This window comes from Orycteropus afer, unplaced genomic scaffold (genome assembly GCF_000298275.1).
Source record: "Orycteropus afer afer isolate SDZICR_OR568_19922 unplaced genomic scaffold, OryAfe1.0 scaffold00043, whole genome shotgun sequence".
Lineage (NCBI taxonomy): Eukaryota > Metazoa > Chordata > Mammalia > Tubulidentata > Orycteropodidae > Orycteropus > Orycteropus afer.
In genome coordinates this window covers 903053-929784 of record NW_006921630.1, presented here as the reverse complement: position 1 = coordinate 929784, position 26732 = coordinate 903053, and the positions used below count along the sequence as shown (strand labels likewise).

The following is a 26732-nucleotide window of genomic DNA, read 5'->3' as shown; positions in this document are numbered from 1 at the left end:
CTTCCTTCTGAGGAGTGGCTGGTGAGTTTGAACCACCAGCCTTCTGGTTAGTAGTCAAGTGCCTTAGGCACTACACTACCAGAGCTCCCACTTTGATGACTAAGTCACAGTATTTTCAATTGCCTCATATGCAAGCAAAAATCAAATGATGGTAAAGAAAGACTGGAAAAAAAAATGATGCATTCATATTGTGGTGCTGGGGAAGAATACTGAATACATCATGGACTGCCAGAAAAACAAACAAATCAGTTTTGGAAGAAGTATTGCATGGTACTAGAGCCAGAATGCTCTTTAGAGTTGAGGATGGTGAGTCTTCATCTCATTTAACCATCAAAAGGGACAAATCACTGGAAAAAAAATCATGCTTGGTAACTTGGGGGTTAGGGAAAAAGAGGGAGACACTCAATGAGATGGATTGATACAGTAGCTGCAACATCGGGGTCAAACAGCAATGATTGTGAAGATGGCACAGGACTGGGCTAGATTTCATTCATAGAGTTGTTATGACTTAATGCTGACTTGATCGAACCTAACAACAATAAAGGGGAAATAATCTCTCTTCTTTTCCTATTCTTCAGCTCCCTAGCTTCCCCTTTACTATTTCCAGTTTTTTTTTGTATGATTACAGAGATATTTTATGCATATAGCTATATATGCATATACATTTTTATTTCCTTACACAAATTGTAGAATGCTACAATTTTATTCTGCACTTTGGTGTGTTGTTGTTTGCTTGATTGTCTTACTTTATTCCACTCAATATATTTTGTTTGATTTGAAGCTGCCTGTCATTTCCTAGATATTTTGAAGTTCTTGTCTTTATTTTTCCAGTTATGTATTGATTTATTTCACCCTGGTTTTATATTTTACTATATCTGAAAGTGGAGCAGTTGTACTTCTTTGGTTGTCATCTTGATTGCGCTAAGTCATTCTCCAGCTTTCTCTGTGTTGGTGGAATAACTGGTGGGGATGTGAGTGCCAGTCTCTGTTTGTCATGAAGAGGAGTTACTATTGTCATGAGCAGATGTTGCCCACTGTCTGTCATTGATCCTGTCATGCAGAAGCTATTGATGCTACTCATCTGTTGGGTGAGGTGATCAGTGTGGTAGCTATAGGTGACTGTTGTGGTTGTTGTTATGTGCCGTCGAGTCGGACTCGACTCATAGTGACCCCTCCTTGGGTTTCTGAGGAAATATCACTATGGAAGTAGATTGCCCCATCTTCCTTCCAAGGAATGGCTGGTGAGTTTGAACTACCTGCCTTCTGGTTAGCAGTCAAGTGCCTTAGGCACTATGCTACCAGAGCTTATATGTTCCTCCCATCGGATGAGGCAAGGGGGAAAAAAAGAGAGAGAGAGAGAAAGGAAGCCAAGGAGAAGAAGAAGAAGAGATGAAAAGATAGAATAAAAATAGATGATAAGAAATTGGGAAAAAAGAAAAAGAATATAAGAAAAAGAGAAAAAAAAAAGTAGGCAGATGAGGGCTATAAAGGTTTGGTAAAAATGAAAGAAGATGAGGAGGTACAGGGGTAAATGATCACATTGTTGTTGTTGTTATGATCAGATAGAGAGGAAGAAGAATTGGGTAAGAGGAAAAAAAAAAATGAAAGGAGGATAAGGTAATAGAGGAGGTACTTTTCTAGTTATGTTCAGCCAGTGCCCCTGGAATCTGGCTGTTGTAGCAGAATCTGCTCATTCATCAAGCACATGTGTAGGAGAAAGGAGACTGGTGGAAAAAGTGACCTCCAGGAGAGAAGGCTAAGGCTTGTTTTTTTGTGCCAGTGATGCAGCCCCTGCAATCCATTTGGAGAGGTTTGCTGATGGTGGCGTTCGTCCATCAATCAAACCACTGTAGTTCAAACCCACCAGCTGCCCCAAAGGAGGAAGGACAGTCCTCCTCCTCTGTGAGGATCCGTGAGTCCCAAAACCCCAGGTCTCAATTCCACTCTGTGCTAAAAAGTGTTGCTAAGAGTTGGACTTGAGCCCACTGCCATGGGTCCAATTTGGGGTTCTGTTTATTTGAACAGAGTTTCTCTACCCTTTCCCTTACTTCCTCCCAGTCTCCATGGCAGCTTAAGTTGTGGAGTTCTGATCCATTTCCCAACACAATCTTCACCCACTTGTTTGGCTTTAGCTCAATTTGAAATTCTCCTGCTCTATCTACTGTATCTTTAACGCCTGTGGGGTTCATGAAGTTTTCTTTTTTTCCTCTTTTCCTTCTCAACTTCCTTTGTGTTTCTAATGACTTCTCTTTGGCTCTGGCTTGGCCAGCTGACCACCTTTTTTCTCTTATTCCTGCTCACTTTCCCTGTTTTCCCTGGATCTAATATTTGATCTTCTCATTAGATGTTCATAATTCCAGGATCCTTATTTGTACCTGTTTTAGTGAGTGTCTCAAAATCTCTGTTGAAAGAGGGATCTGGTGTGTGGTCTGTTAGTAGGGTGCCATCTTAACCCAAAAGTCTTCATTTAATATATTTTGGGGTTCTGTTCATTTCAGAGAATCTGGAATATTGTGTTCTATTGATTGCATGGGAATTCTGGTAGCGTAGTGCCTAAGGGACTTGACTGCTAACCAGAAGGCTGGTGGTTCAAACCCACCAGCCACTCCTCAGAAGGAAGATGGGGCAATCTGCTTCCATAGTGATACTGCCTTGGAAACCCAAGGAGGGGTCTCTATGAGTAGGGTCCGACCTGATGGCACATAACAACAACATTGATTGCATAGTATTCTATTATGTGGATGTACCCTAATTTATTTAACCAGATCCATACTGATAAATATTTGTTATTTCTAGTCTTTCACAATAACAAAGCTTATACATATGTTATCACACATATACAAACATATCTGTAGAATAAATTCATGATAGTGAAATTGAAAATATCCATCATGTTGACTCTTTTATGTTCTATCATTCAGTTTTAAGATTACTTCAAATTGGTAACCTTTCTTAATCTCCATAAAAATTGCAAAATTTGGGTATCAGTTTCATATTCCTTTCCGGATTACAAAATCCTTGAAAGTTGGAACTATTTTTTCTGCCCATAATTCCTGTTTTAGTTACTTACAAGGGGTAGTGTTTTAACAAGTATTTGCCAACTGCTAAGTGGGATGCTGCTTTTGGAAAGTTACCCATTCCATAAAGACATCCCTTATCTGGAAAGATGTGCATCTGTCATTAGTTGAACTGTTAATTGATCATAATTGGAGAAAAATTTCAAATATTTCTCAAGACCTAAATTTTATGGGCACATCTGTGGTGGTGAGATGGAAAGATGGAAGAGAAATAGGAAGAAAGGCATTAAGAAGGACGCAGAGGAGAAAGAGCATTTCGGGTAAGGACAATATGATTCTCTTATTTTCTGGAATACTTTGAACAAATTACAATCATATATGTTACATTTATAAAATCAAGATTATGGAGAATAATAGAAAGAAAATTCTCATATCCTCTGTCCACCTTTATCAAATTTTAACGTTTTGTCATGTTTTGCTTCCAAAGTATTATAATTACTACAGATTCAGTTAATGTCTCCCATACACAGCCCTCCAATATCATTCTCCCTCCTCCCCCCCATTGGTAACAACTATTTTGAATTTGTTAATTATTATTATTCCCACATATTTTTACATGATTACAACAGTTACTATTTTATTATTAACAAGCAAGTTCTCAGATGAACTGATTGTGAACAACAAAGTGTCAAAGATTTATTTTCAACTTCTCACAAGGAAAAGGCTCATGAGAAGACCAACTTAAGATTTCCTCTTGGGTGGGATATCTTACAGAACATTAAGCTTTAACACAGAAAGAAGAAAGAAGGAAATTAGGAAGGGAGGGTGGAAGGGTGAAAGGAAAGGAAGAAGGAAGACTAACCAGATAAAAGTTTCTAAACTAAGCCAGTTACTGTTGAGTTGATTCCAACTCATGGCTACCCCATAGTAGAACTGTGGGCTTTTCAGGGCTATGACCTTTCAGAAGCAGACCTCCAGGCTTTCTCCTGAGGTGCCTCTTAGTAGGCTTGAATTCCAGCCTTTCAGTTAGTAGTGGAGTGCTTAACAACTTGCCCTACCCAGGGACTCCTTCAAGGTAATGAGGATGGTCATAATGGCTGCTGCTTGATTAAATACCAGTGGTTTCCAAGGCAGTATCTCTATGGAAGTAGGTTGCCCAGTCTTTCATCTGAGGAGTGGCTGGTGGGTTTGAACCGCCAGCCTTCTGGTTAACAGTCAAATGCCTTAGGCACTACGCCACCAGAGCACCTAGACTAATGGCTAAAAGTCGCTATTAAAGTTTAATGGAAAAATTGCTCAGTTATTTTTTTTTAAATCAAGAATAGTTACTTTACAGAATGGGCTGTAAATTACATCAGATTACAAAGTTTTGCTGCTGCCCAGTTTTGTGATAATTTCCTTACTAAAACATATGTATGCACTCCTAAATAAAATATTATTTTGTATATTTATTTGAGCAGGGTCACACAATCCTACAATTTGTATTTTGGTTTCTATGCCCCCTTTGTCTAGGTCTCTGTCATCTCTTCTCTAGTGAGAATGTGGGATTGATGGCCAGAGACTCATTCACACTAAGAGTGAATGATTCCATGACTGATGGGTAGGTGGTTTTTCTTCTCCCACAGACTTGCAGCCAATGTCATTAAGCTATTACACATAATTGTACAGTCACTAGTCTTCTTTGGAGTGGGGAGGATGAGGATTAGTAGACCAGAGATCATTCGGCTTGAAACTATGGTTCCTGGAGGATAACACATTCTCCTTTTCTTTTTGCTTCTTTCTTCCTTTTAAATAATTTTATTCTTATTTAAGAAACTCAATTCTTTTAGCACCAGCATGGGAAAAAACAAAGTCAGAAATGATAAGACTTGATATGATGAGCAATTCTGTTAAAGAGCTGAGGGGAATTCTGGTAAGATGGCAGAATAGGCACATAAGAATAGGCACACGTACCCTCTTCAACAAAGAAAAGGGGAACCAATTAACAGAGATACAGAAGATAATTCTGGAGCCCTGAGCTTTGAAAAGAAGGATATAGAAGTAGACTAAATTCCAACTAGTAGAAGAACTTGCATGAAAACACCAAAAAAGGAGACATACGGAGCTGTCGTCTGTTAGCAATCCTGATGGAACAGACAGCTTGGATATTGCCGAGTGGTGGTGGGACCTAAGAATTAACCTAAAAATTGGCCCTGCTAGCTAGGGGCTGCATGGAGGACTACACTGGTGGCTGGTGAATAAAAGGGGAAGCAGCGAAGAGGAAGGCAGGCTGAGCTGTGGAGTTTTGCCTGTCTGGAGGACACAGCCATTTTGAATGTTTCCAAGCAGTTCGACCATTTTGGATATTTAAAGTGACAGCATTCTCCCAGATTCCAGGGAGTTAAGAATAGCCTCCACTTGCTAGGAACCACAAGGACATTCCAGACGCCAATGACTAGAAAGTTAAAAGAGATCTAAATACAACAAGGTTACAATCTCTCAGAGACAACAGACCATCACAGTCCACACAAAGCAGCAAGATAAAGTGATAGAAACAAGGAAGCAGGATATAAGCTCAGAACACATTCCTGAGGAAGAAGCAGCATTGGAACTCCCTGATAAGGAATTCAAAAGAATTGTATTTAGCTATCTTCAAAGAATTGAGAGACAGATCAAGAAAACACTGAGAAAATTAAGGAAAATAGTCAAAACCCTAGAACAATTTTGGAAGAAAATGCAAGAACAAAATGACAAAATAAATGAAAAATTAGAAATGATACCAAATCTACAGAGAGAAATTCTGTTGAAGAGCTGAGGGTTGAGACAGGGATTTCATGTAGTGCTGAGGCTCTTTGCAAGTCTAATGTGTGTAGCCACAGGACAATCTTATTAATTTGGACCTTATTAATTTGTAATTATATTTCTTTTTTTTTTTAAAAAACAGCATTGTTTAGCCCATGAAAAATTAATTTATGGAGCAAAATAATAAGGGGGATGAGATGGTATGATGGATGCTTTGGTACCTCAGAAGGAGATATTGTTTCAAATACAATATTGGAGAATTCATTTACATGCAAACAATTGCCACATCATGTAAAAAAAAAAAAAACCTTTCTCTATGAAATCCAATTCCTAAAGGACTACCAATTTATAAAGTCAGCTAAAACATTTAATTTTCCTTTTGTAAAGTAATGAGATATCATAAAACACTTGCTTGACAGACTGATTAAGGAAAATCATAAAAATTCAACCTTACATGCACTTTTTGGAAAAAGAAATAGCTTTGTCTTGAGAAATGACTCCATGGAGGTAGGATCCATTCTCTTGTATAGGATATTTGGTTTCATTCAGCAATCATGTTGTGACATGATTTTTCATTTCATCTCTTAGGAGATATAAGGAATGAAGGATGAGTAAGATATCATTCCTACAAGAATCATTTAATCTCTTGGGAGATATACAAGGAATGAAGGATGAGTAAGATATCATTCCTACAAGAAACTTAGAGTTTAATTGTTGTTCTGGTTACCTAGTGCTGCTCTGACAAGAATATACTGTGAATGGGATGGCCTTAATAAACAGGAGTTTATTCTTACAATTTGGAGGCTTTAAGTCCAAGTTCAAAGCGCCAGGCTCTAGGGGCTGAAGTAAAAGCCCCTCAACCTTGGGGACCAGCTCTGCCTCCTGTTCCTGGCCCACGGGAGCTAGAGGCTTTTCTTCACTCAGCTGCTTGCTGCTGAGGCTGAGAAACCCCAAGCTTGACAAGTAAAAAGGCACAGTCCCAATATTACCACAAGGCAAGCCATTGACTTAAGTCCATTGTAAGTCCCAAGGTCAGCAGAGCATAACAGGTTGCTGAGCAATGACATGGCTACACACAGGGTCTAAGCATGCCATAGGCTAGAAACCATTCCCAAGGCTTCTCCTTATATACAGGAAGCAGACCACATCCCAAAGGCAGCTACTCAGCTGCTTGTGGTAGATCCCACCATGGAGTTGATTGCCAGTCTCATCATGGGGAATAACTACCACCAGCTGCCCAGCCATTCAACCAGGCCCAGCCAAGTTGACACACAAACTGAACTACCACAGTGGGGAATTGGGATTATAGTAGGAGTCCTGGGTTATGCAAATGGTTAGTGTGCTAGGTTGCTAACTGAAAAATTGGGCTGTTTGAGTCCAGCCAGAGGTGTGCCTTGGAAGAAACTTGGTGACCTACTTCTAGAAAATCAGCCCTTGAAAACCTTACCTATCATTGCTCCCGACTATCCCAACACCCAGATCACACCACTTTATAACCTAGGCTAACAACTTACTGCCATCGAGTTGGATCTGACTCATAGTGACCCTTCCTTGGGTTTCTGAGGTGATATCAGTACAGAAGTAGATTGCCCAACCTTCCTTCTGAGGAGTGGCTGGTGGGTTTGAACCACCTGCCCTCTGGTTAGCAGTCAGATGCCTTAGGCACTACTCTACCAGAGCTCCTAGTCACCTAGGCTGGCAGGCATTTATTGGACTGCCAATAGTCCTTTTGTCTGGTATATCTCCCTTCTGTTGGGACATTTATCTGCTAATGTCCTCACCACAGAAAGGTCTAAATCCCTGGGTGTAAGGACAAGGAGAAAAACACCATTACAATGATAGGCTCAGAAAGTCCATTTGGAAATTTTTAAATTCTTACCTATTGTCTTCCAGAGCCAGCATGTCCTCGACACATTTAAAAATAAAAATATATTTTCATCCGTCCCCTCATCTCAGTCTCATAACAAAAGTTGTTAGGAATTATTTCTTTAGTCAGAGGTGTTCCAACAGGAAACACTCACTGATCACTCAGTCTCTTCCCGACCAACTTTGTACAAAGGGCAGAATAAAAGACAAAGAAATGATCTACACATTTCTGTCTCCTCACAAAAATCAAACAAAAACAACACTAGAGAAAAATGTTTTTCTTTCTCATAGAGGTAGCTGGTGATGTCTTTTAGAGATGGAGAAAATCTCCAAGGGAAACATTTGTTGTAAGTTAATTGACATCTTATTTTTACTCAATTCAGAACTAAGTGCTGGAAATTGTACAAGAGATTCCACATGCGTTATTTTAAATTTTGATAACAACCCTGCAAAGTAGGTAATATATCCTCACCCTTGTGGATAAGTCATCAGATTTGAATGCTGGATGACTTTACTTTTCCTTTTATGTCAGTTGCTACATTGTTTTTCATACACTCAAACTACCTAAGTCCTCAAAAATTCTCCTTTTAATCAAAAGAATATTACCCTAGGAGTCAGGAATCATTTACTGTAATGAAAAACAATAGAATTTCCAAAGAAAGACAAACTCAGTAGGCATCTAAAAAGTATACTTGATTGTTCTTTAGAAACAAACAAAAAACTCTTCCACAATAAAGAAAAGGAGTATTATAAGGAAACATCTCTTCTATATTATTTTTATAGATTTATGGGGAGGGGGAAAGGGCAGTGGGTATCAGGAGGCTCTTATAGTAGGAAGGAGTGAATTTTTTTCTATTTTATAAACAAACTACCGCCAACATACACCAGGAGAATGAATGGATGGATGGATGGATAGGCACAAATACTACTGAGAACAGTACGGTGTAGGAGAAATCACACTGAACTTGGAGTCATATCATTTTGGGTGTAGTACTTTCTCCATTTTTTGCCAGCTGTGTAACCTTGGACAGATCATTTAGCAACAGCTAATTTATTTGTAAAATGAAGATAATAAAATCTTCCTTTTCTTGCGTACTGGTTTGTGATGGGATTCAAATGAAATGATATATAGAAAACTACTTTGAAGATATTGAAGTGTTATCCAAATGTAAAATATCATTCCTATTGCAAAGATGCAGTTATTGGAAGCAGACTAGAGAAAATGATGCAACTTAATCCATTGTTCTGTAGTCTTGCCAGATGCAAAGTTATTTGAAATACGGAAGATGGTAGGGATTTGCATGAAATAGGCAATCACCATTTAGTAAACAAATGAACCATACACCAAATAGCTGTTGCTTGTACTTAAAATCCTTATGCTGCTATCATTTTATTTCATAATGGCAGTGTTTAAATAATAGCAGTGTTTGCCAAAGTGTTAAAATGGAATTATCTGAGGTGTTTGTTAAAGATGGTATATTCCAAGGTATCACCAACCCTTCTGAATGAACCTAGGTTTGTTCCCCACCCCATCCCCACTTTTTTTTTTTTTTTTTAAACTACCCAAGTGATTTGTAGGGAAACCAAAATTGAAGATTGAGTACAATATGGATTAACCCTCAGGAGAAGTCAACTTGAGTTGTAAGGATTTGACTCAGTGAGGAATTTCATTTAATACAACTGCTTTGGTTTATATGTATTTCTTCTTATTTATGAAGACAAGGTTGGATTTTGCACTCCTTACCTCTGTGTGCCACAAAATGATAGACACTATGAGATAATCTGTGGTTGATGCAAAATATCATCTCAGAGAGTCTGAGGTTGCTGATACACAAAAGCAATAGTCTCATCATCATTTCCAATCATCACATTGCCTTACTTTTCTTATTTTTCCTTTACAATGAAATTTCAATTTCCTAAACCTGGAATATCCCATGTATTATATAATACTCCTTTATTATATAATTTCCAGAGAACAGCAGAGAAAGATCAAATAACAGCTTGTTTTGTCCCCCAAGACAATTAATGTTGATTATTGAATTAAGGCAACGGTTTTGTTTTGGCATAAAGAATGTTGTTTTGTGTGTTCAGGAACACATAAATGTTAACTATGCTTCAACCTTTGAAATTTGTTTGAGGTCCCCTCCCTACCAAAACCAATTATCCTTATAAGGGAAAAAAGGGAGGCTTACTTTGTTGGTTGTTACCTCAATCCTTCCCTTACACTGTTGGAAGCAGCTAATTTAACTACTTCATTTAGTTTTCATGTAGAAATATGACACAAATCTCAAAGATGCCACTAATCATGCCATAACAATTCTGCAAAGTGTGTTCAGTTATATAGTTTAGTTGTAATCCCAAATCATAGAGCAGGGCAGATGAGAAAAGGCAGGCAGATGTTGAGAGAAGCAACCTGCCTCAACCGATCAATTAAAAGAAGAGTACACGAAACTCCTAATTAAGTTCTAGACACATGTTTCTCATCTGACTCCACATTAGCCTTGTAAGAGAGGTATAATCTCCATTTTACATATGAGGAACCTGAGGTACAGAACAGTTAAGTAAATTGCCTGAGGTTACACAGCTGGTGAATAACAGAAATAGTGGATAAAAACCTAGCTTGGGTTGATTTGGCTTTTGTTTTTTAAACCATGTCTTTTTCATTCCAAGGTCTACAGTCTTTATGTAATATTATTGTCCTGAAAAACATGCCCGGACAATCTGTTTTCCAAAACCAAGGATTTACTGACTCGATAGATCATAGTCATGATACAGGTGATGATGTCTGATGCACTAGCTAAAGGAGAAGACAGTATTCTGCTTTTCCTCTCTGGGGTGAGATACGAAGGAAGCAAAGGAGCGAGCGGAAGGAAGTGAATGAGCAAGCTGGGCAGATATCTGAGAGTAAAATGTGGTAGGCTCCGGGAACCACAGGGCAGAGATCCTGATTGGGGGTGAGCCTGGCATATTCAAGAATCAGCCAAAAGACCATTGTGGCAAGATCAGGGTGAGACAAAGAAAGAATGGAGGCAATGAAGTCAGAGAGGTAATAATGGGCTGGGGCATAGGGCCTGTAAGATACAGAAGCAACTTTGGTTTTTGCTCTGAGTGAGATTGGTGACCTTGGAGGATTTTAAGGAGAAGAGTGACTTGATTTGACTTACATTTCAGCAGAATACCCCGGTTGCTATGTTGTTGTTATGTGCCATCGAGTTGGCCCCGACTCATAGCGACCCCTTCTTGGGTTTCCGAGGCAGTATCACTACAGAAGTAGATTGCCCCATCTTGCTTCCGAGGAGTGGGATATTGGCAATATATTAAAAAATATCATGAGTTGAAGCCAGAAGGATAGTTAGAAAACAATTGCAGTACCTGGATTCAAAGATGAGGATGACTAGTGTGGTAGTAGTAGTGAGATATGTTCAAATTCTGGATACATTTTAAAGATAGAACTACAATATTTTCAGACAGATTGAAATGCAGTGGTTTCTTCTTGATTGTTAATCCTTCCCTCTAGGAATGATCATGTGCTTGTTTGCTTTAAGGATGCTTTGAAAATCTCTGAAATTGCCATAAGGAAGACCTTATCAGGTGAGAAGTGCTCAGCAGCCTGACATCTTTGGCACCTAAAAGTGTTCCTTTTCCTCACCTGGACTTTGATAGGTTCCATCCAGTGCTCCACAGTGTCAGCAGTGATGTTCTCTGGTAGCAATACGGGATCACTAGGGGGGATTACACATAATGGGGAGCACACCGCACCTGCAGAAGCAGACATAGATGTAGAGAATTGAACAAACCCCAACCTCAGTCTTTTCCATCCTGCTTTGATTTTTCAATGGCAACTGCTGTCCACGTTAGAAGTCACCACATTCTTCTGATGATTATTGCCAAAGCTGATATTCATCTACTGTGTACCTCTAGGAATATATCCACTGCCCCAAGCTCTGTCCCCTTGCCTAAAGTGCTCCCTCCTCTGCCTGGTTCATTATAGCTTCTCCTTTAGGATCCCTAAGGTGATCCAGTAATTAAAAGATTAACTCCTGGTCCTTCAGACCTCCAGTACTCTGGCCAGCCAGAGTGGTGGATACCTGCTAAATACATTAATATCAACCCTGCTTGGGAGCTCTGGTGGCGTAGTGTCTAAGGCACTTGACCGCTAACCAGAAGGTTGGTGGTTTAAACCTACCAGCCACTTCTCAGAAGGAAGGTTGGGCAATTTACTTCTGTAGTGATACTGCCTGGAAACCAAGGAGGGGTCACTATGAGTCAGACCCAACTCAATGGCAGTGAGTTGAGTTGAGTTGTGATCTCCTACAAACTTATAACTGTAGTAACTAGTACCTAAGAACTTTACTAGCTCAGGAAAAAAAATAGCCCAGAAATTATAAAGGTACATTAATAAAACCTGTTGCTACACTAAAGATCATCTCAAGGATCATCTAAAGGAGAAGCTATAATGAACCAGGCAGCCAGGAAACTTATGGGATTAAAAGAGGAAACAACAGGACAAAGAAGCAGAGACTTTGGTCATATGTTGGCTTCACAAGAGAAAATATTGCTCTGTTCCTTTATATGAGGGGCCCAAGTGTTTTCTAAAATTCTATTCCAAGAAGAAAAATCTTTTTTTTTTTTTTTTTTAATTTTTTGTGATTTGGGTGAAGATTTACAGAGCAAATTCACTTTCCATACAGCAGTTCACATACACTTTGTTTCATGTCATTGGCCACAGTTTACCACAATGCAACAGCTCCCCTCCCACTTCCTCCTCATAGTTACCTCTTCCCAGTGTCCATCCCTTCATACTCTTCTGCACCCTGAGCTGTCTCCCTGTGCATAAGCAGCCCTTCCTTCTCCCATGATTGTTCTCTCCAGGGCGTGTGTCTACTTGAGGTAAATGTTTAACTCACATGCCTGTACCCTGTTTGGCTGGCAACCACAGGTGTGGGTTCAATTCCAGACCTGAAGGGCAGCTCGGGGCCATAGTCTCAGTGGTTCCATCAGGCTCTATTGGACCAGCAAACCCGGTCCCCACCAAGAAGAAAAATCTTAAGGCCTCTATTTCCTATAGTTATGGTGACCACCAAGTTTTCTTTCAGCTCTCACTACCTATGTTTCTATGTTTTTCAGTACCTTTTATAATAATCAAAAGAAGTACATAATTCTTAAGGTCTTTAGATATATGAGTGTATGATATTATAATGCAGAAATTAGAGGTTTGGAAAATGAGCGTTTTTCATGAAACACCACACAAGAGGCATGATCTGACCACCTGACACTCCAAGCCTGACCACAAGATGCACTTGTGATGTACTGATGACAGTGCAAAGAACAACTTGAATATGGTAAAGAATCATTCCAGACACTAACAAGGTTTCTGTATAAGTCAGATTATACCCATTGGCATTACACAGGCTAAAATGACTTATATTGATCACTCCTTGCTTGTGCAGCTCAGCAGTGCTGGGTAATTTCATGAGGTTTCCCAAAAACTTGTCTATTTTCTCTGATTCTCAGGCCCAGCCAGGGCAAAGTTGAGTCAACATCACTAAAAATCACATCTGGCCACAGAACCTTTTATTTCAATTACTTGGGCAATAAGTTGCCCACAGGCTTTGGAGACTTGTCCCCTGTAGAGAAAGAATGGTTTAAGAGCAATGCAAGCAAGTGCAATATTGAATTGTCTCTTCCAGAAAAATGCTCTGCTCCTTTAACAAGTGCAGAAAGCATGGTGGAGCCCAGCACACACATGGTATGTAGCTACACATCCCCACCTTTTCTCTTAGAATGACATATTCTGCCACAAATCCGTCCCCTCTCAGTCCCGCAGCAGAGTGGGTAATGTGATCAGAGACCAGATCCACTGTTGTTGGATTAATTCTGCCTCACAGAGACTCTCTACAACAGAGTAGAACTGCCCTGCAGTGTTCCAAAGCTGTAATTTTTTTTATAGAAGTAGACAGTCTCATCTTCCTGCCATGGAGCAGCTGGTGAGTTTGAACCACCAATCTTTTGGTTACCAGCTGAGTGCTTAACTGCTGCACCACTAGGGCTTTCTTTTTTGATGTGACCAAACATGATACAAATGACTCAGCAGCTGGACCAACTTTATACACATGGGGAGAGTAACAAGAACAAATTTGCCACAAATTTCATTTTTACTTGAAGCAACTAAGAGTCAACTTGCATTTCCATCCACTCCTATAGAGAACAGTGGATCTGATTCAAGTTGCAGCCAGGCCTAATAGTTGGATTTCTTGGGACCAGGTTACAACATCCCCTCCCATCCTTACCAATCCCGTATCCCCGTTCACACTTGTATTCCACGGAATTCAGTTCTGAGGGAGGAGGTGGGCATTCCCCTTGCAGGTTCTCACACAACTTAAACTCCTTGCTCCATAGTCCCTCCTTAGTGCAGAGGATAGGAAGCTAGAACATCAAAGGTAAAGAACATCTCCATTATTATTTGGCTAATTTCATTTAGAGTGGGAGGAAAATAATCTAGTTAGTTGGTAGTAATCTCCAACTTCTAGAACTTGCACTAAATGGCACTATTTAAACAATAAACCATATGGTTATGGGGAAAAAAAAAAGTCAAAACAATTACCTGCTCTTTTGCTGTGAGGGAATCATGAACAATTTTGTTGTTATAATAATGTATTCTCCTTTTATAGAGGGATATGGTGAGCTATCAACTATAGCCCATGTATTCTGAGATATTTTTGGAATTTTTCCCCAGATGGTATGGTTTTGCATTGATTCATCTGTACTATTATACAAATACTTTTTAAAGATGGCTTTCATATGGTGAAATCAATTCATAATTTTCCTGAAGGTGTTTTTTGCTTTTCTCATTAAATGGACACCTCTAGGGACAGAGCTGCCTTTGATCTCACCCATGTTTCTACTCCTTTTTTTTCAGATGTGTGCTGAGCTGTGTAACTCTTGGCTGCACACCCTCAATATTCAAAGAGTATTCCATATCTAGAATACAAAGAATAGCACTTACCTCACAAAACTCAAGAAAGTAAGACTTCAGAATTACACATAACACTCCCTTTATCTGGCCAACTCCTTGATTCCTTAACCCATTAATGCAAACAGATGTGTTTGGTTTCTCTGGGGTCTCATTCCTTGGCATATTCTTTTCACATCTGTCCAACAGTGCTCAACTTGGAATGCTGGACACTGAGATAAAGGCTTATGCCAGGAGAACACTCAAGGTCACTGATCTTTGCCTAGGAAATCTGCTTTACTTCCCATCTCATGTATGTGTGCAGTGCTTGAAAAGATTCTAAACTAAAATTGATTTTAGTCATACAATCATGATAAGACTGTGGTTTTCATTTCAGACCTCTTGAGCCAAAAGCCTACAGAGAATAATAGTCAGACAGTACTTTCAGCTTTGCTGAGGAATTCATGTTTCTGTTCCGGACTTTGTTGTACTAAAAAATACAGTACCAGCAATCCAAGCCAAGGTAGGTCAGTGACCATGCATGGGAGGAGGTCACTTTGCCAAATCGGAATGCCAGAATTTGTTGGAATATGTCCAGGTACCCAGCATCAGGTTCTTATCTCAGAGGCAGGTCTGAACTTTGGAGAAAACATTCCAAAAGCGTTATCTTCTGAATTCCCTACCAAACAATATCAACACTCTCGTAAGAATATCAATTTGGTAAAGCCTTGCCTGCTGGGAATCTTTCAGAGCATTTCTCCTTGACAGTCTTGGATTGGCCTTTGAGATTAGAGCATGATCCAAAACAAAGTTCAAGAAGTCATCCTTACCCTTTCACTTTCCTGGTTACACTTAAGCACACACTGGCTGTCCAGCTTGAAGCCATTGGTACATTCATACATGCCTTCAAAGATGGGAGAGGGGGGCTCACACATGACTGGAATGCAGCTGCCTTGCTCCCAGATTCCACTCTCCAGGCACTGGATCTTCAGAAACTTGCTGAGAAGACATAAAACAGAATAGTCCATCAAATTCCCTCAAGGTCATGGGAGAATACCAGATCTTCAGTAATAGGTAAGGGCTTTGTTGTTGTTGCTGTTATGTGCCATCGAGTCTAACCCGACTCATAGTGATCCCTCCTTGGGTTTCTGAAGCAGTAACACTATGGAAGTAGATTGCCCCATCTTCCTTCCAAGGAGTGGCTGGTGGGTTTGAACCGCCAGCCCTCTGGTTAGCAGTCAAGTGTCTTAGCCACTAAGCTACCAGAGCTCCCAATAGATAAGGACAGATAGTTCTTATTAGGTAAATGCTTGTCTCCCAGTCTAATTTCTAAGTCAAGGAACTAAAAGTAGTAATGTTCATTTAATTTCAGTGGTAATAAAAAGAGTCCTGGTGGCACAGTGGTTAAGCACTCAGCTGCTAAGCAAAAGATTGATGGTTCAAACCCATCCAGTGACTCCACAGGACCAAGACCTGGCAATCTGCTCCTGTAAAATTTATAGCCTGGGAAACCCTATGGGGCAGTTCTACACTGTCACATGGGGTCTCTGTGAGTTGCAATCCTCTCTATGGCACATAACCACAACAAAAATAAGTGTTGTTAGTAATATTTGTACTGTCACTCTCCAGAGAGTTTGATAAATATCAGTGCAAGGTATAGGGTTTCTTGGAGCTTTTCATCTTGGCAGTCTCATACCTAAATATACTGGGAAATGCCAGGTAGGATGCAGTGTGGAAAAGGATATCATACACTTAGAGTGCTACCCAGAAGTGATTATCAGGTTGATATAAATTGTCAGTATTTCTTGGTTCTTCACAGAGGGTCTTAATCTGACCTTCAGAAAAATAACCTCCCTGAGATTACTATACCCATTTTGTTTGTGTATTTAAAAGTCCAGTCCTTTCTTGGAAAGTGCTCACAGTTTTCATCAGATTCTCAAAGTGGACATGAGTCAATCCTACCCTAGAACAATTTTCCCGCCTCATGCCCCCAAATAGAGATATTGTGCTTGATGTGGACAGGAGCCACAGTTCTCTAGTTCTAGAGTTCTTGCTACTGAGAATTCCATTCAATTTCCCTTCTGGCATGTGAAGGCACTTTCTGGATCAGAATACTCTTGGTTACAGATAACCTTATGATTCGAAAAGAAAAACTGTCTTTTAGCTATTGACCCTCTTAACCACTTGGTAGCCTTCAATTGTCATTTTCTAGAGATATAATGCCCTCTTTGATTCAAATATGTCCACAATCCCATGCTTGCTGCTTCTTTTTTTCAGTTTTGTTTTTAATTTTATTTTAATGACACTCAGTGATCCTTGAAAATATTAGTCTCCCTTGATTCTTTCTTTCTTTCTTTCTTTTTTTTTTTTTTTTTTGATTGTTGTGAAAATCTAGATAACACAACATTGACAACTCAGTATTTTTCAGATGCATAATCTACTGCTAATTGAAAGGTTGGCAGTTCAAACTCAACCAGTACTTCTACAGGAGAAAGACCAGGAGGTCTGTTTTTATAAAGGTTACAACCAAAAAAGAAAACCCTCTGTAGGGTAATTCTACTCTTCACACATGGAGAGTAGAATTCTACTCATTCCATGAGTTGGAATTGACTCAATGGTACTCAACAACAACAATTTAGTGAGACCAGTTACATCTGAATTTTAACTGACTATTGCACAATTCCTGAGTATTCCATTTGGTGGGGTTCACATTTATAGCCACAATTTCTGTTGTTGAACATAGGTATTTACAGTGAATAAGTCATTGGTCTTGCAAAATTCTATCATGTGATGTCTGGTGTCACTTCTATCACCAAGGCCATATTTTCTAACTACTGAAGCTTCTTCTTTGTTTCCAACTTTCACATTCCAGAATCTCCAGTGATTATCAATACATCTTGAATGAATGTCTGGTCAATTTCAGACTGCACTAGTTGGTAAAAAATATTCAATTTCTTTATCTTTGACTTGAGCAGTTGGTGCATAAATTTGAATAGTAGTATTATTAACTGAGAAGCTCTGGTAGCATAGTCCCTAAGGCACTTGACTGCTAACCAGAAGGCTGGTGATTCAAACCCACCAGCCACTCAGAAGGAAGGTTGGGCAATCTACTTCCATGGTGATACTGCCTTGGAAACCCAACAAGGGGTTGCTATGAGTTGGGTCCGACTCAATGGCACATAACAACAAACAACAACAGTATTAACTGGTCTTCTTTGTAGGCATATGGATATTATCTTATCACTGACAGCGATGTACTTCAGGAGAGCTCTTGAAATGTTCTTTTTGATGATGGATGTGACTTCATTCCTCTTCAATTTGTTATTCCCAGCATAGTAGACCATATGATTGTCTGATTGAAAATGGCCAATACCAGTCCATTTCAGCTCACTGATGCCTAGGATATCAATCTTTATGTATTGTGTTTCATTTTTGACAACTTCCATTTTTCCTAGGTTCATACTTTGTACATTCCATGTTCTGATTATTAATGAATGTTTGCTGGTGTTTCTCTTCAATTTGAGTCATGCTTCATCAGCAAATGAAGGTCCCTGAAGCTTTACTCCATCCATGTCAGTAAGGCCGACTCTATTTTGAGGAGACAGTTCTGGCCTAGTCATATTTTGAGTGCCTTCCAACATGGGGCTAATCTTCAGACACTATATCAGGCAATGTTTCATGGATATTCATAAAGTTTTCCAGTAATATACCAGAAAGTGTTTCACTGCTATTCATAAGGTTTTCAGTGGCTAATTGTTTTAGAATTGGCTGGCCCTTCCTTCTTCCAAGTATATCTTAGTCTGGAAACTCCACCGAAACCTGTCCACCTTGGGTGACCCTGCATGTCCTTGAAATACTGGTAGCATAGCTTATAGCCTCACAGCAACATGTAACCCACCACAGTGCAACAAACTGATAGACAAATGGTGGTCTGGCAGTTTGTGATTAATTTGTACCATATCTCCTTTCTGCTTCTCCAGTATTCTAATCTTCCACTAATATAACATTTATCACACTGTTTTATAACTATGCACATGCCTGTCTTTCCCATTAGATTGGAAGCTTTCTGAGGGCAAGAGACTGTATCTTATTACAGTTTTTAATCCTTAGTAAGTATAATAATGTCTGGCTTGTATTATGTATTAAATAATTTTTTTTTAACTGAATCATTTAACCAAAATTAATAGTGTGCCAGGAACACTGGGAGACAAATTATATATTTTAATAAATTGAATCAATAGTGCAGCAGTGAATCTAATGAAATGGTAGTATTAGTCTCATTTTATATATAAAGAAACATAGTCAGGGATATTAAGTAACTTTTCTAGTATCACATAGCACAGAATTATAATGTTTTTATAATGAAATCTTTTCTTTAACATATTTTATCAAAATCTACTTAGCGATAACTAAGGGAATATTTTTATTATTAAACAGTTATTTAGATTCGCAGCTTCAGTCCCAGGGATATTTTAAGATAGAGAGATGATTTTATAACAGGAACTCTTTAATTAATTAATTGTCATTTGGGAAAGTTTACAGAGCATATTAGTTTTCCATTCAACAATTTACATACATGTTTTTCATGACATTGATTGTAAAAAAACCCACTGCAGTCAGGTCTGACTCATAGTGACCCCTCCTTGGGTTTCCAAGGCAACATCACTACAGAAGTAGATTGCCTAACCTTCCTTCCAGGGAGTGGCTGGTGGGTTTGAACCACCAGCCTTCTGGTTAGCAGTCAGATGCCTTAGGCACTACCCCCACCACCAGAGCTCCCAAAACCTCCCAAGTGAATGGATGAGACTCTTAGAGGGCTGAGTTGAGAAAGCCACGCCCAGCTCCCTGGTGGGCTTGAACTGACAGCATTGTGTGTTGCAGGTGACTGCCTTAGGCCTGAGGCCAATCCCTAGGGCCATTGATTGTAATCCCTTCAATATAATAGCTCTTTCCTTTTCTTTCCTGGTTTCCCTGTTTCCATTTATTTTCTTTCCTGGCCCTTCTGCCTTCTGAGCCTTGTTTTTGGGTAAATACTTCCCTTTTGTCTTTTATGGTCAACTACTGAATATCTTCCTCCCTGGTGCTATTACTCATTTTATACTCCTGTCTATTTCTTGGCTGAGGGTTGATCCCCAAGGGGTAGTTCCAGGATTAATGGGTGTCTAAGGGCCACAGTCTTGAGGGTTCCACCAGTCTCTGTCAGATCAATAAGTCTGGTCTTTTACATGTTTTTTTTAATTTTGCTCCACATCTTTTTTTCTCCCCTTGTGTCCAGAACTTTCTATTGTGATCCTGATAAAAGTGGTCAGTGGTGGTGGCTGGACAATATCTAGTTCTTCTGGTCTCTGGGTAGTGGAAGCTGCAGTTTGTGTGGTCTATTAGTCCTTTGAACTAATTGTTTTCCTTAAGTCTTTGATTTTCTTCACTCTTTGCTCCAAATGAGGAGAGACTAATAGTTACATCCTCAATGGCTGTTCACAAGCTTTTAAAACCCCAGTTACTACTCACTTTAGTAGGATGTAGAACATTGTCTTTGTGGACTATGTTATACCAATTGGCCTAGTTGTCGCCAGCAATTGTGGTCCTAAGTCCCCAAGTCTAGTGACCCATTCCCTCAAGGTGTTCGGTTATGACTAAGAAATTTTCAGAACTCTGCCCCTTGAATGTTCTAAAATATCCTTAGATATATTTACTGCACATACAAATAACCCAAATCCAAGCCCACTTCAATTGAGTCAATTCTGACTCATTGAGATCTGCACTAGGTTTCCAAGGCTGTAAATCTTTATGGAAGTAGATTGCTTCATCTCCCTCCTGTGGAGCAGCTGGTGGGTTTGAACCACTGACCTTCTGGTTAGCATCCAAATGTTTTACCCACTTTGCCACCAGAGCTCCTTGCCCATATAAATACATGTACAAATATTCTCTGCTAAACTATATATATATATATGTATGTATGTATGTATGTATGTATGTATATATACATTTTCCCCCCTCCGTGGGTGTATTTTCATTCACCTTCCCACATCTGTTCTGTTTGCATATCTACCTATGTATCTACTCATAGATGTTGTGTGTTATTACTATTATTGCAGTGTTGTGTGTAGAATTGTATTTACCTTTCTAATCTTTTATTGTTGTAAACCCCCTAGTGATTTCTTTTGCCATCGACCATGTTGTGCTGACCTCCCCTTTATTGTATACTGCCTTTCCTTTCACCTTCGTTACTATGTGTCTACCCTCCAGTTAGTGATTTACCCTCTCTTTCTCTGAACAAATTATCTGAGAAACTGGATTTTATGAAGAACTATCAAAGAACATTTATTTCTGTATGTAACCTTTTTTTGACTTTTTATACTAGTGGTCTCATATATTATGTGTCCTTTTGTGATTGACTATTTCACTCAGCATAATGTTCTTCACATTCATCCATGTTGTGAGGTGTTTTGTGGATCATGGATTCTTCATTATTATTTAGTGTTGTATAGTATTCCATTGGGAGCTCTGGTAGCATAATGGCTAAAGCACTTGACTGCTAACCAGAAGGCTGGTGGTTCAAACCCACCAGCCACTCCTCGGAAGGAAGGTTGGGCAATCCTACTTCCGTAGTGATACTGCCTCGGAAACCCAAGGAGGGGTTGCTATGAGTCGGGGCCGACTCGATGGCAAATAACAACAACAACAGTATTCCATTGTGAGTATGTAGCATAGTTTGTTTATCCATTCATCCAATGATGGGCACTTAGGTTTTTCCCCCCTCTTTTTGCTATTATGAATAAAGTTACAATGAACATGAGTGTGGATATATATGTTTATATCATGAGTCTTATTATTCTAGGATATATCCCTGGTTATGGGATTGCTGCATGATATGCTATTTCTATTTCCAGTTTTCAAGGAAGTGCCATACCATTTCTTATGGTGGTTATACCATGACTGAAACCTTTTAGCATCATAATCCAAATGGACAATTACCTCATATCTATCGATAATAAATACCATTTTAAGCTATGTTTCAGATGTTTGGCAAAACACCTACATACATTATTTCATTGAATCACCTATAAGACACAACATTTAAAAGGTAAATATTCTTCAAAGTTTAGAGAGAAGGAAATTGAGCCTAAGAAATATTTAAAGCTTGTGCAAAAACCCACCCACAGTAAAGCCTGTGTGGTGGTTATGTTTGTATGTCAACTTGGCTGGGCCTGGCTGAGTGGCTGGGCAGCTGGTGATAGTTATTCCCCATGATGAGATTGGCAATCAGTTCCATGGTGGGATCTACCACAAGCAGCTGCCTTTGGGTATGTGGTGCTTCCTGCATATAAGAAACAGCCTTGGGGATAGTTTCTAGCTTATGGCATGTGTGGACCCTGCATGTAGCTCTGTTGTTGTTCAGCAGCCTGACATGCTCTGCCAACCTTAGGACTTAAATGGATTTAATTAATGGCTTGCTGTAATGGTTTGGAAACATCAGGACTGTGCCATTTTATTTGTTGAGCTTGGGCTTGTTAGCCTCAGAAGCCAGTAGTTGCCTGAGTGAAGAGATGCCTCCAGCTCCAGTGGGCTGGGAGCAAGGGGCAGAGCTAAAGCCCAAGGTCAAGGGGCTTTCACCCAGCCCCTAGAGCCTGGCACTTTGAACTTACACTTAAAGCCTCCAAACTGTGAGAGAATAAACTCCTGTTTGTTAAGGCCTTCCCGTTTGTGGTATATTTCTTGTCAGAGCAGCACTAGGTAACCAGAACAGCCTGCAAGCAGGATTTAGATGCAAGTCTGTTGCTGCCAAAGTCTGCAGTCCTCCAACTAGGTCAGGCTGTAGCTGCTCGTTATATGCTTTATAGTTCATTCTGATTGCTAGTACCATCTCCATCCTATTGAACATCCAGTTGCCCTTTATCCTGATGCCACACTCACAAGTGTGGCAAAAGAAAAGGATTGATACTTTTTATTTTGAGTAATAAATCAGAATCTACATTTTAACAAGGTCCCAAAGTGAGTAAGGTTTGAGGAGCACTGACCTAGACCATTTAGAAAGACATCGTCCTCTATTCCATCCCAAATAGAAACATTAGTACTTCCAATGTCTTGCCAGTTTTTTTTCTAAACAAATTGTAGATGGGTCTTGGCTTAAAGCAGAGAATACCAGAAAGATGTTTATCTATATTTTATTGACTGTGCAAAGCTATTCAACTGTATGGATCATAAAAATTATAGGTAACAGTAGGAAGAATGTGAATTTCAGAACACTTAATTATGCTCATGCAGAACCTGTATATAGAACAGGAGGCAATCATTGGAAGAGAACAAGGGGATAATACATGTTTCAAAATCAGGAAAGGTGAGTGTCAAGGTTGTATCCTTTACCATAAGTAGTCAATAAGCATGCTGAGAAGCTGGACTATACAAAGAAGATCTTGGCATCAGGATTGAGGAAAGACCTGGGATAAGCAGATAACACAACCTGGATTGCTGAAAGTGAAGAGACCTTGAAGCACTTACTGATGAAGATCACATATTCCATTCTTCAGCATGGATTACACATCAACATAAAGAAAACAAAAATCCTCACAACAGGGCTAATAAGTAATGTCATGATAAATGGAGAAAAGATTGAAGGTGTCAAGGATTTCATTTTACTTAGATCCACAATCAATGCCCATGGAAGCAACAGTCAAAAAAATCAAATGATTTATTGCATTGTGCAAATCTGCTGCAAAAGACTTTTAAAGTTTTAAAAAACAAAGATGCCACCTTGAAGACTAACATGCACCTGACCTAAGCCATGGTATTTCCAATCACCTCATACTCATGTGAAAACTGGACAATGAATAAGGAAGACAGAAGAAGAACTGACACATTTGAATTATGGTGATGGAGGAGAATACTGAATACACCATGGTGGACTGCCAGAAGAACAAACAAATCTATCTTGGAAGAAGTACAGCCAGAATTTCCTTAGATGTGAGGATGGTGTGATGTTGTCTCACATTCTTTGGGCATATTATCAGCAGAGATCTGTCCCTGGAGAAGGACATCATGCTTGGTAAAGTAGAAGGTCAGCAAAAAAATAAAGAAGATCCTCAGAGAGATGGACTAACACAGTAGATACAACATTGATCTCAAATATTGCTATGATTGTGAGGATGGCACAGAATCAGGCAGTGCTTCTACGAGGGTCACTATGAGTTAGAACCACCTCAACAGCACCTGAAAACTACAACAATAAATTACATATAGAAAAAAATATAAATCTTATTATAAAGATCAAAGAAATTTTACATTTGAATTTTCCTGTGTAACCATGACTCAGGTCAAGACACAGAATATTTCTAATCTGCTCCCCCCTCCCCTACAGAGTCTCCTTGTTAAGAATTGAATTGTATCTCCCCCAAATGTGCTGTAAATCTTAACCCCCTAAACCTGTGGATATAATCCCATTTAGGAATAGGGTTTCCTTCTCTGGTGGCATAGTGCCTAAGACATTTGACTGCTAACCAGAGAGCTGGTGGTTCAAATCCACCATCCATTCCTCAGAAGGAAGATTGGCCAATCTGTTTCTGTAGAGATATCACCTTTGAAACCCAAGGAGGGGTCACCATGAATCAAATCTACTTGATGGCAGTTAATTTTTTTTTTTTTTTTTTAATGTTAGTGAGGCCATATCAGTGTAGGGTGTGTCTGAAACCAATCACTTTTGAGATACTTTTACTTGCACAGCAGCAAGTAAACACAGATGGGGGAAGATATATGCCATACCACACAACACTTGCCAAAGAATCGAGGAAAAAAAGGCTTCCTCCAGAGCTGACAGAAAGAAAGCCATGCCCTGAAACAGGTACTATGAATTTGAACTACTAGCCTTTGAAAGTGTCAGAAAATAAATTTCTGTTCATTAAAGTCACTCATTTGTGGTATTTCTGTTATAGCAGTACTAGATAACCAAGACATCCCTCATATTTCCTCAAAGCTAAAATCCACTCTCTGCAACTGTCCCCCACCCCACACTATTCTTACTTCCATCCCAATAGATTAGTTTTGCTTGTTTTTGAACTTCATATACATAAAACCACACACTATGCACTCTATAGTATCTGGCTTCTTTCCCTAAAGGAAAATGTATTTAAAAATGACTTTCCGAATCTATTTTCAGTAAGGGTTTGTAGGACTTTTTTTTTTTTTTTTTTTGAACTGTATTGAAACTGCTTTTTGTCCTTCACTTAGACTGGATATTTTACTCTTCCTTCGCACTACAGAATTTATATCCTCCCAGGGACTCTCTTCTTTCTACCACCTCCCCTAGATGAAATCCTTCCCCACCTCTGTTGAACTGACATCCCCCAGCTGGAGAGAGCAACAATATCACTGACACCAGGGGAGAAGGCTGTAAAAAACCTTGCATGTCAGCATGGTAATAAAGGAAAACCCTGCTTGGCCAGGACTATAATATTTTGACTTCATCTTGTATTTTTCTCTGAATTGATTGGAACACTTCAACCATGGAAATAGCCCTCCCTTTCCTTGCCCAGAGTTAAGAAGCACTCAAGAATGCCGATTTCACAAAGTTGTTTGCCAGTTTAATAACCTCAAGGGTGAGGGTAGACAGATCAAACTTGAATATGGAAGTGTGTTTGGGTGTTTTGGGTAGTGCCCAGATAACATAACAGGCCCTACACTGTGACCCACCAGCAATACGGGAGGGAGACTGGTATAAAGTAGCAAGAGAACAGCACTGTTCCCACTGGTATTCCTGAATGTCCGAGAAGGGGCACTACAGTCAGGGGAGAGGAGAGGTTGGGAGAGAGTCCTCATTCTCTGGAAGATCTGATTTCCTTTCTACAGGTTTTCTGGGGCCCACAGATTCTCCTTCTTTACAATCTCTTCTCCCTTGTACACCTCTCACAGCTCCTATATCCCACTATGACAGATGATGCTCTTTAAGTCCCACCCTCAGACTTCCTACAAAGCATTTGAATGGTTCCTTCCTCATGCCCCAATAGCCAAAGCTACTTCATTTGTATTGTTGTTTGCTGCTATGATCTTAGTCTGGAAAAACCAAACCAAACCCACTGAGTCAATTCCAACTCACAGTGCTAAAACCTGTTCCCCATCACAGCAATGCACAAGCCTCCACTGACTGGTGGGTGGTGACTGCACTTTAGGTGTACTGGCTACAAATCAAACCCAGGTCCCCTGCATGGAAGAGAATTTTACCACTGAAACCCCACTGCCCTCTTGCACATTATAAATGCTTATTAATCTGTGCTTATGAGCTGACTTTTAAGCTTCGTATTTGAGCACCATGGGCTGCGTCTGGCCATTTTACTCCAAAGGGGATCTCAAATGTGGCAGAAATTCATGGTATTCTGGATTCCTCCCAGCTCCAGGAAATTTATTTTCCATGTGGGGCCCTTGAGGAGATTGAATCCAACTTTGCCACCCACCTTGCTCAAGTCCCAGTTAATTAGCAATGGCAAGACTTTGACCTCCAGTGGTGCCACAATTGTTTCCACATTTCTCCTTGTTTGGTGATGTTGAGGGGTGACCTCTGACTAATGAAAAAGTTGGTTTATTCACAATAGTCCAACTCCTTTGCATAAAACATAAATCAAGAGCCATGAAGTCATGAAGTGCATAGATTTCCATTTCAGAGGAAGATGGCATTGGATACTGTATGAATATAGGCAGGCCCTCATCAGAGATTCTCAGATGTCTCACAACCCATTCCATGTGTCCTTTCCATGAAAGATTCTGCTCCATTGTTCTCAGGCCCCTATATTTTCATCATCCCAGTGGGGTAAGGGAGGCAAAAAGATCTCATTTTACTGATGGAAACTTCACATTAGTGACTATGAGGTAGCCTTCCCAATGCTACACAACAAGTAAGTCATTTGCAAAGGGAAGAAAAGAATTCAAAGTTTTCAAATCATATAATGACATCTTGCCCATCACACCAATGGTTTCCAAATGACATTTGAACATAGCCCCATCAGAATCATGTTGTTGTTGTTGTTAAGTGCCATCGAGTCATTTCCGACTCATAGCGACCCCATGCACAGCAGAACGAAACACTGCCCGATCCCGCACCAGCCCCACAATCCCTGCTATACTTGAGCTTA

The 26732-nt window shown here is 39.7% G+C and overlaps 1 protein-coding gene across 1 annotated transcript in view; it reads right to left on the bottom strand.

The window, feature by feature from the left end:
- Positions 1-26732, bottom strand: part of PAPPA2 (pappalysin 2) — a 513722-nt gene that overhangs the window by 62788 nt on the left and 424202 nt on the right. Inside the window, exons 17-19 of the mRNA XM_007937607.1 lie at positions 15447-15615; positions 13955-14090; positions 11314-11423 (exon numbers count right to left, since the gene is read on the bottom strand). Of these exons, the coding sequence (XP_007935798.1) occupies positions 11314-11423; positions 13955-14090; positions 15447-15615 (415 nt within the window). The remainder of the gene's footprint in view (positions 1-11313; positions 11424-13954; positions 14091-15446; positions 15616-26732) is intronic.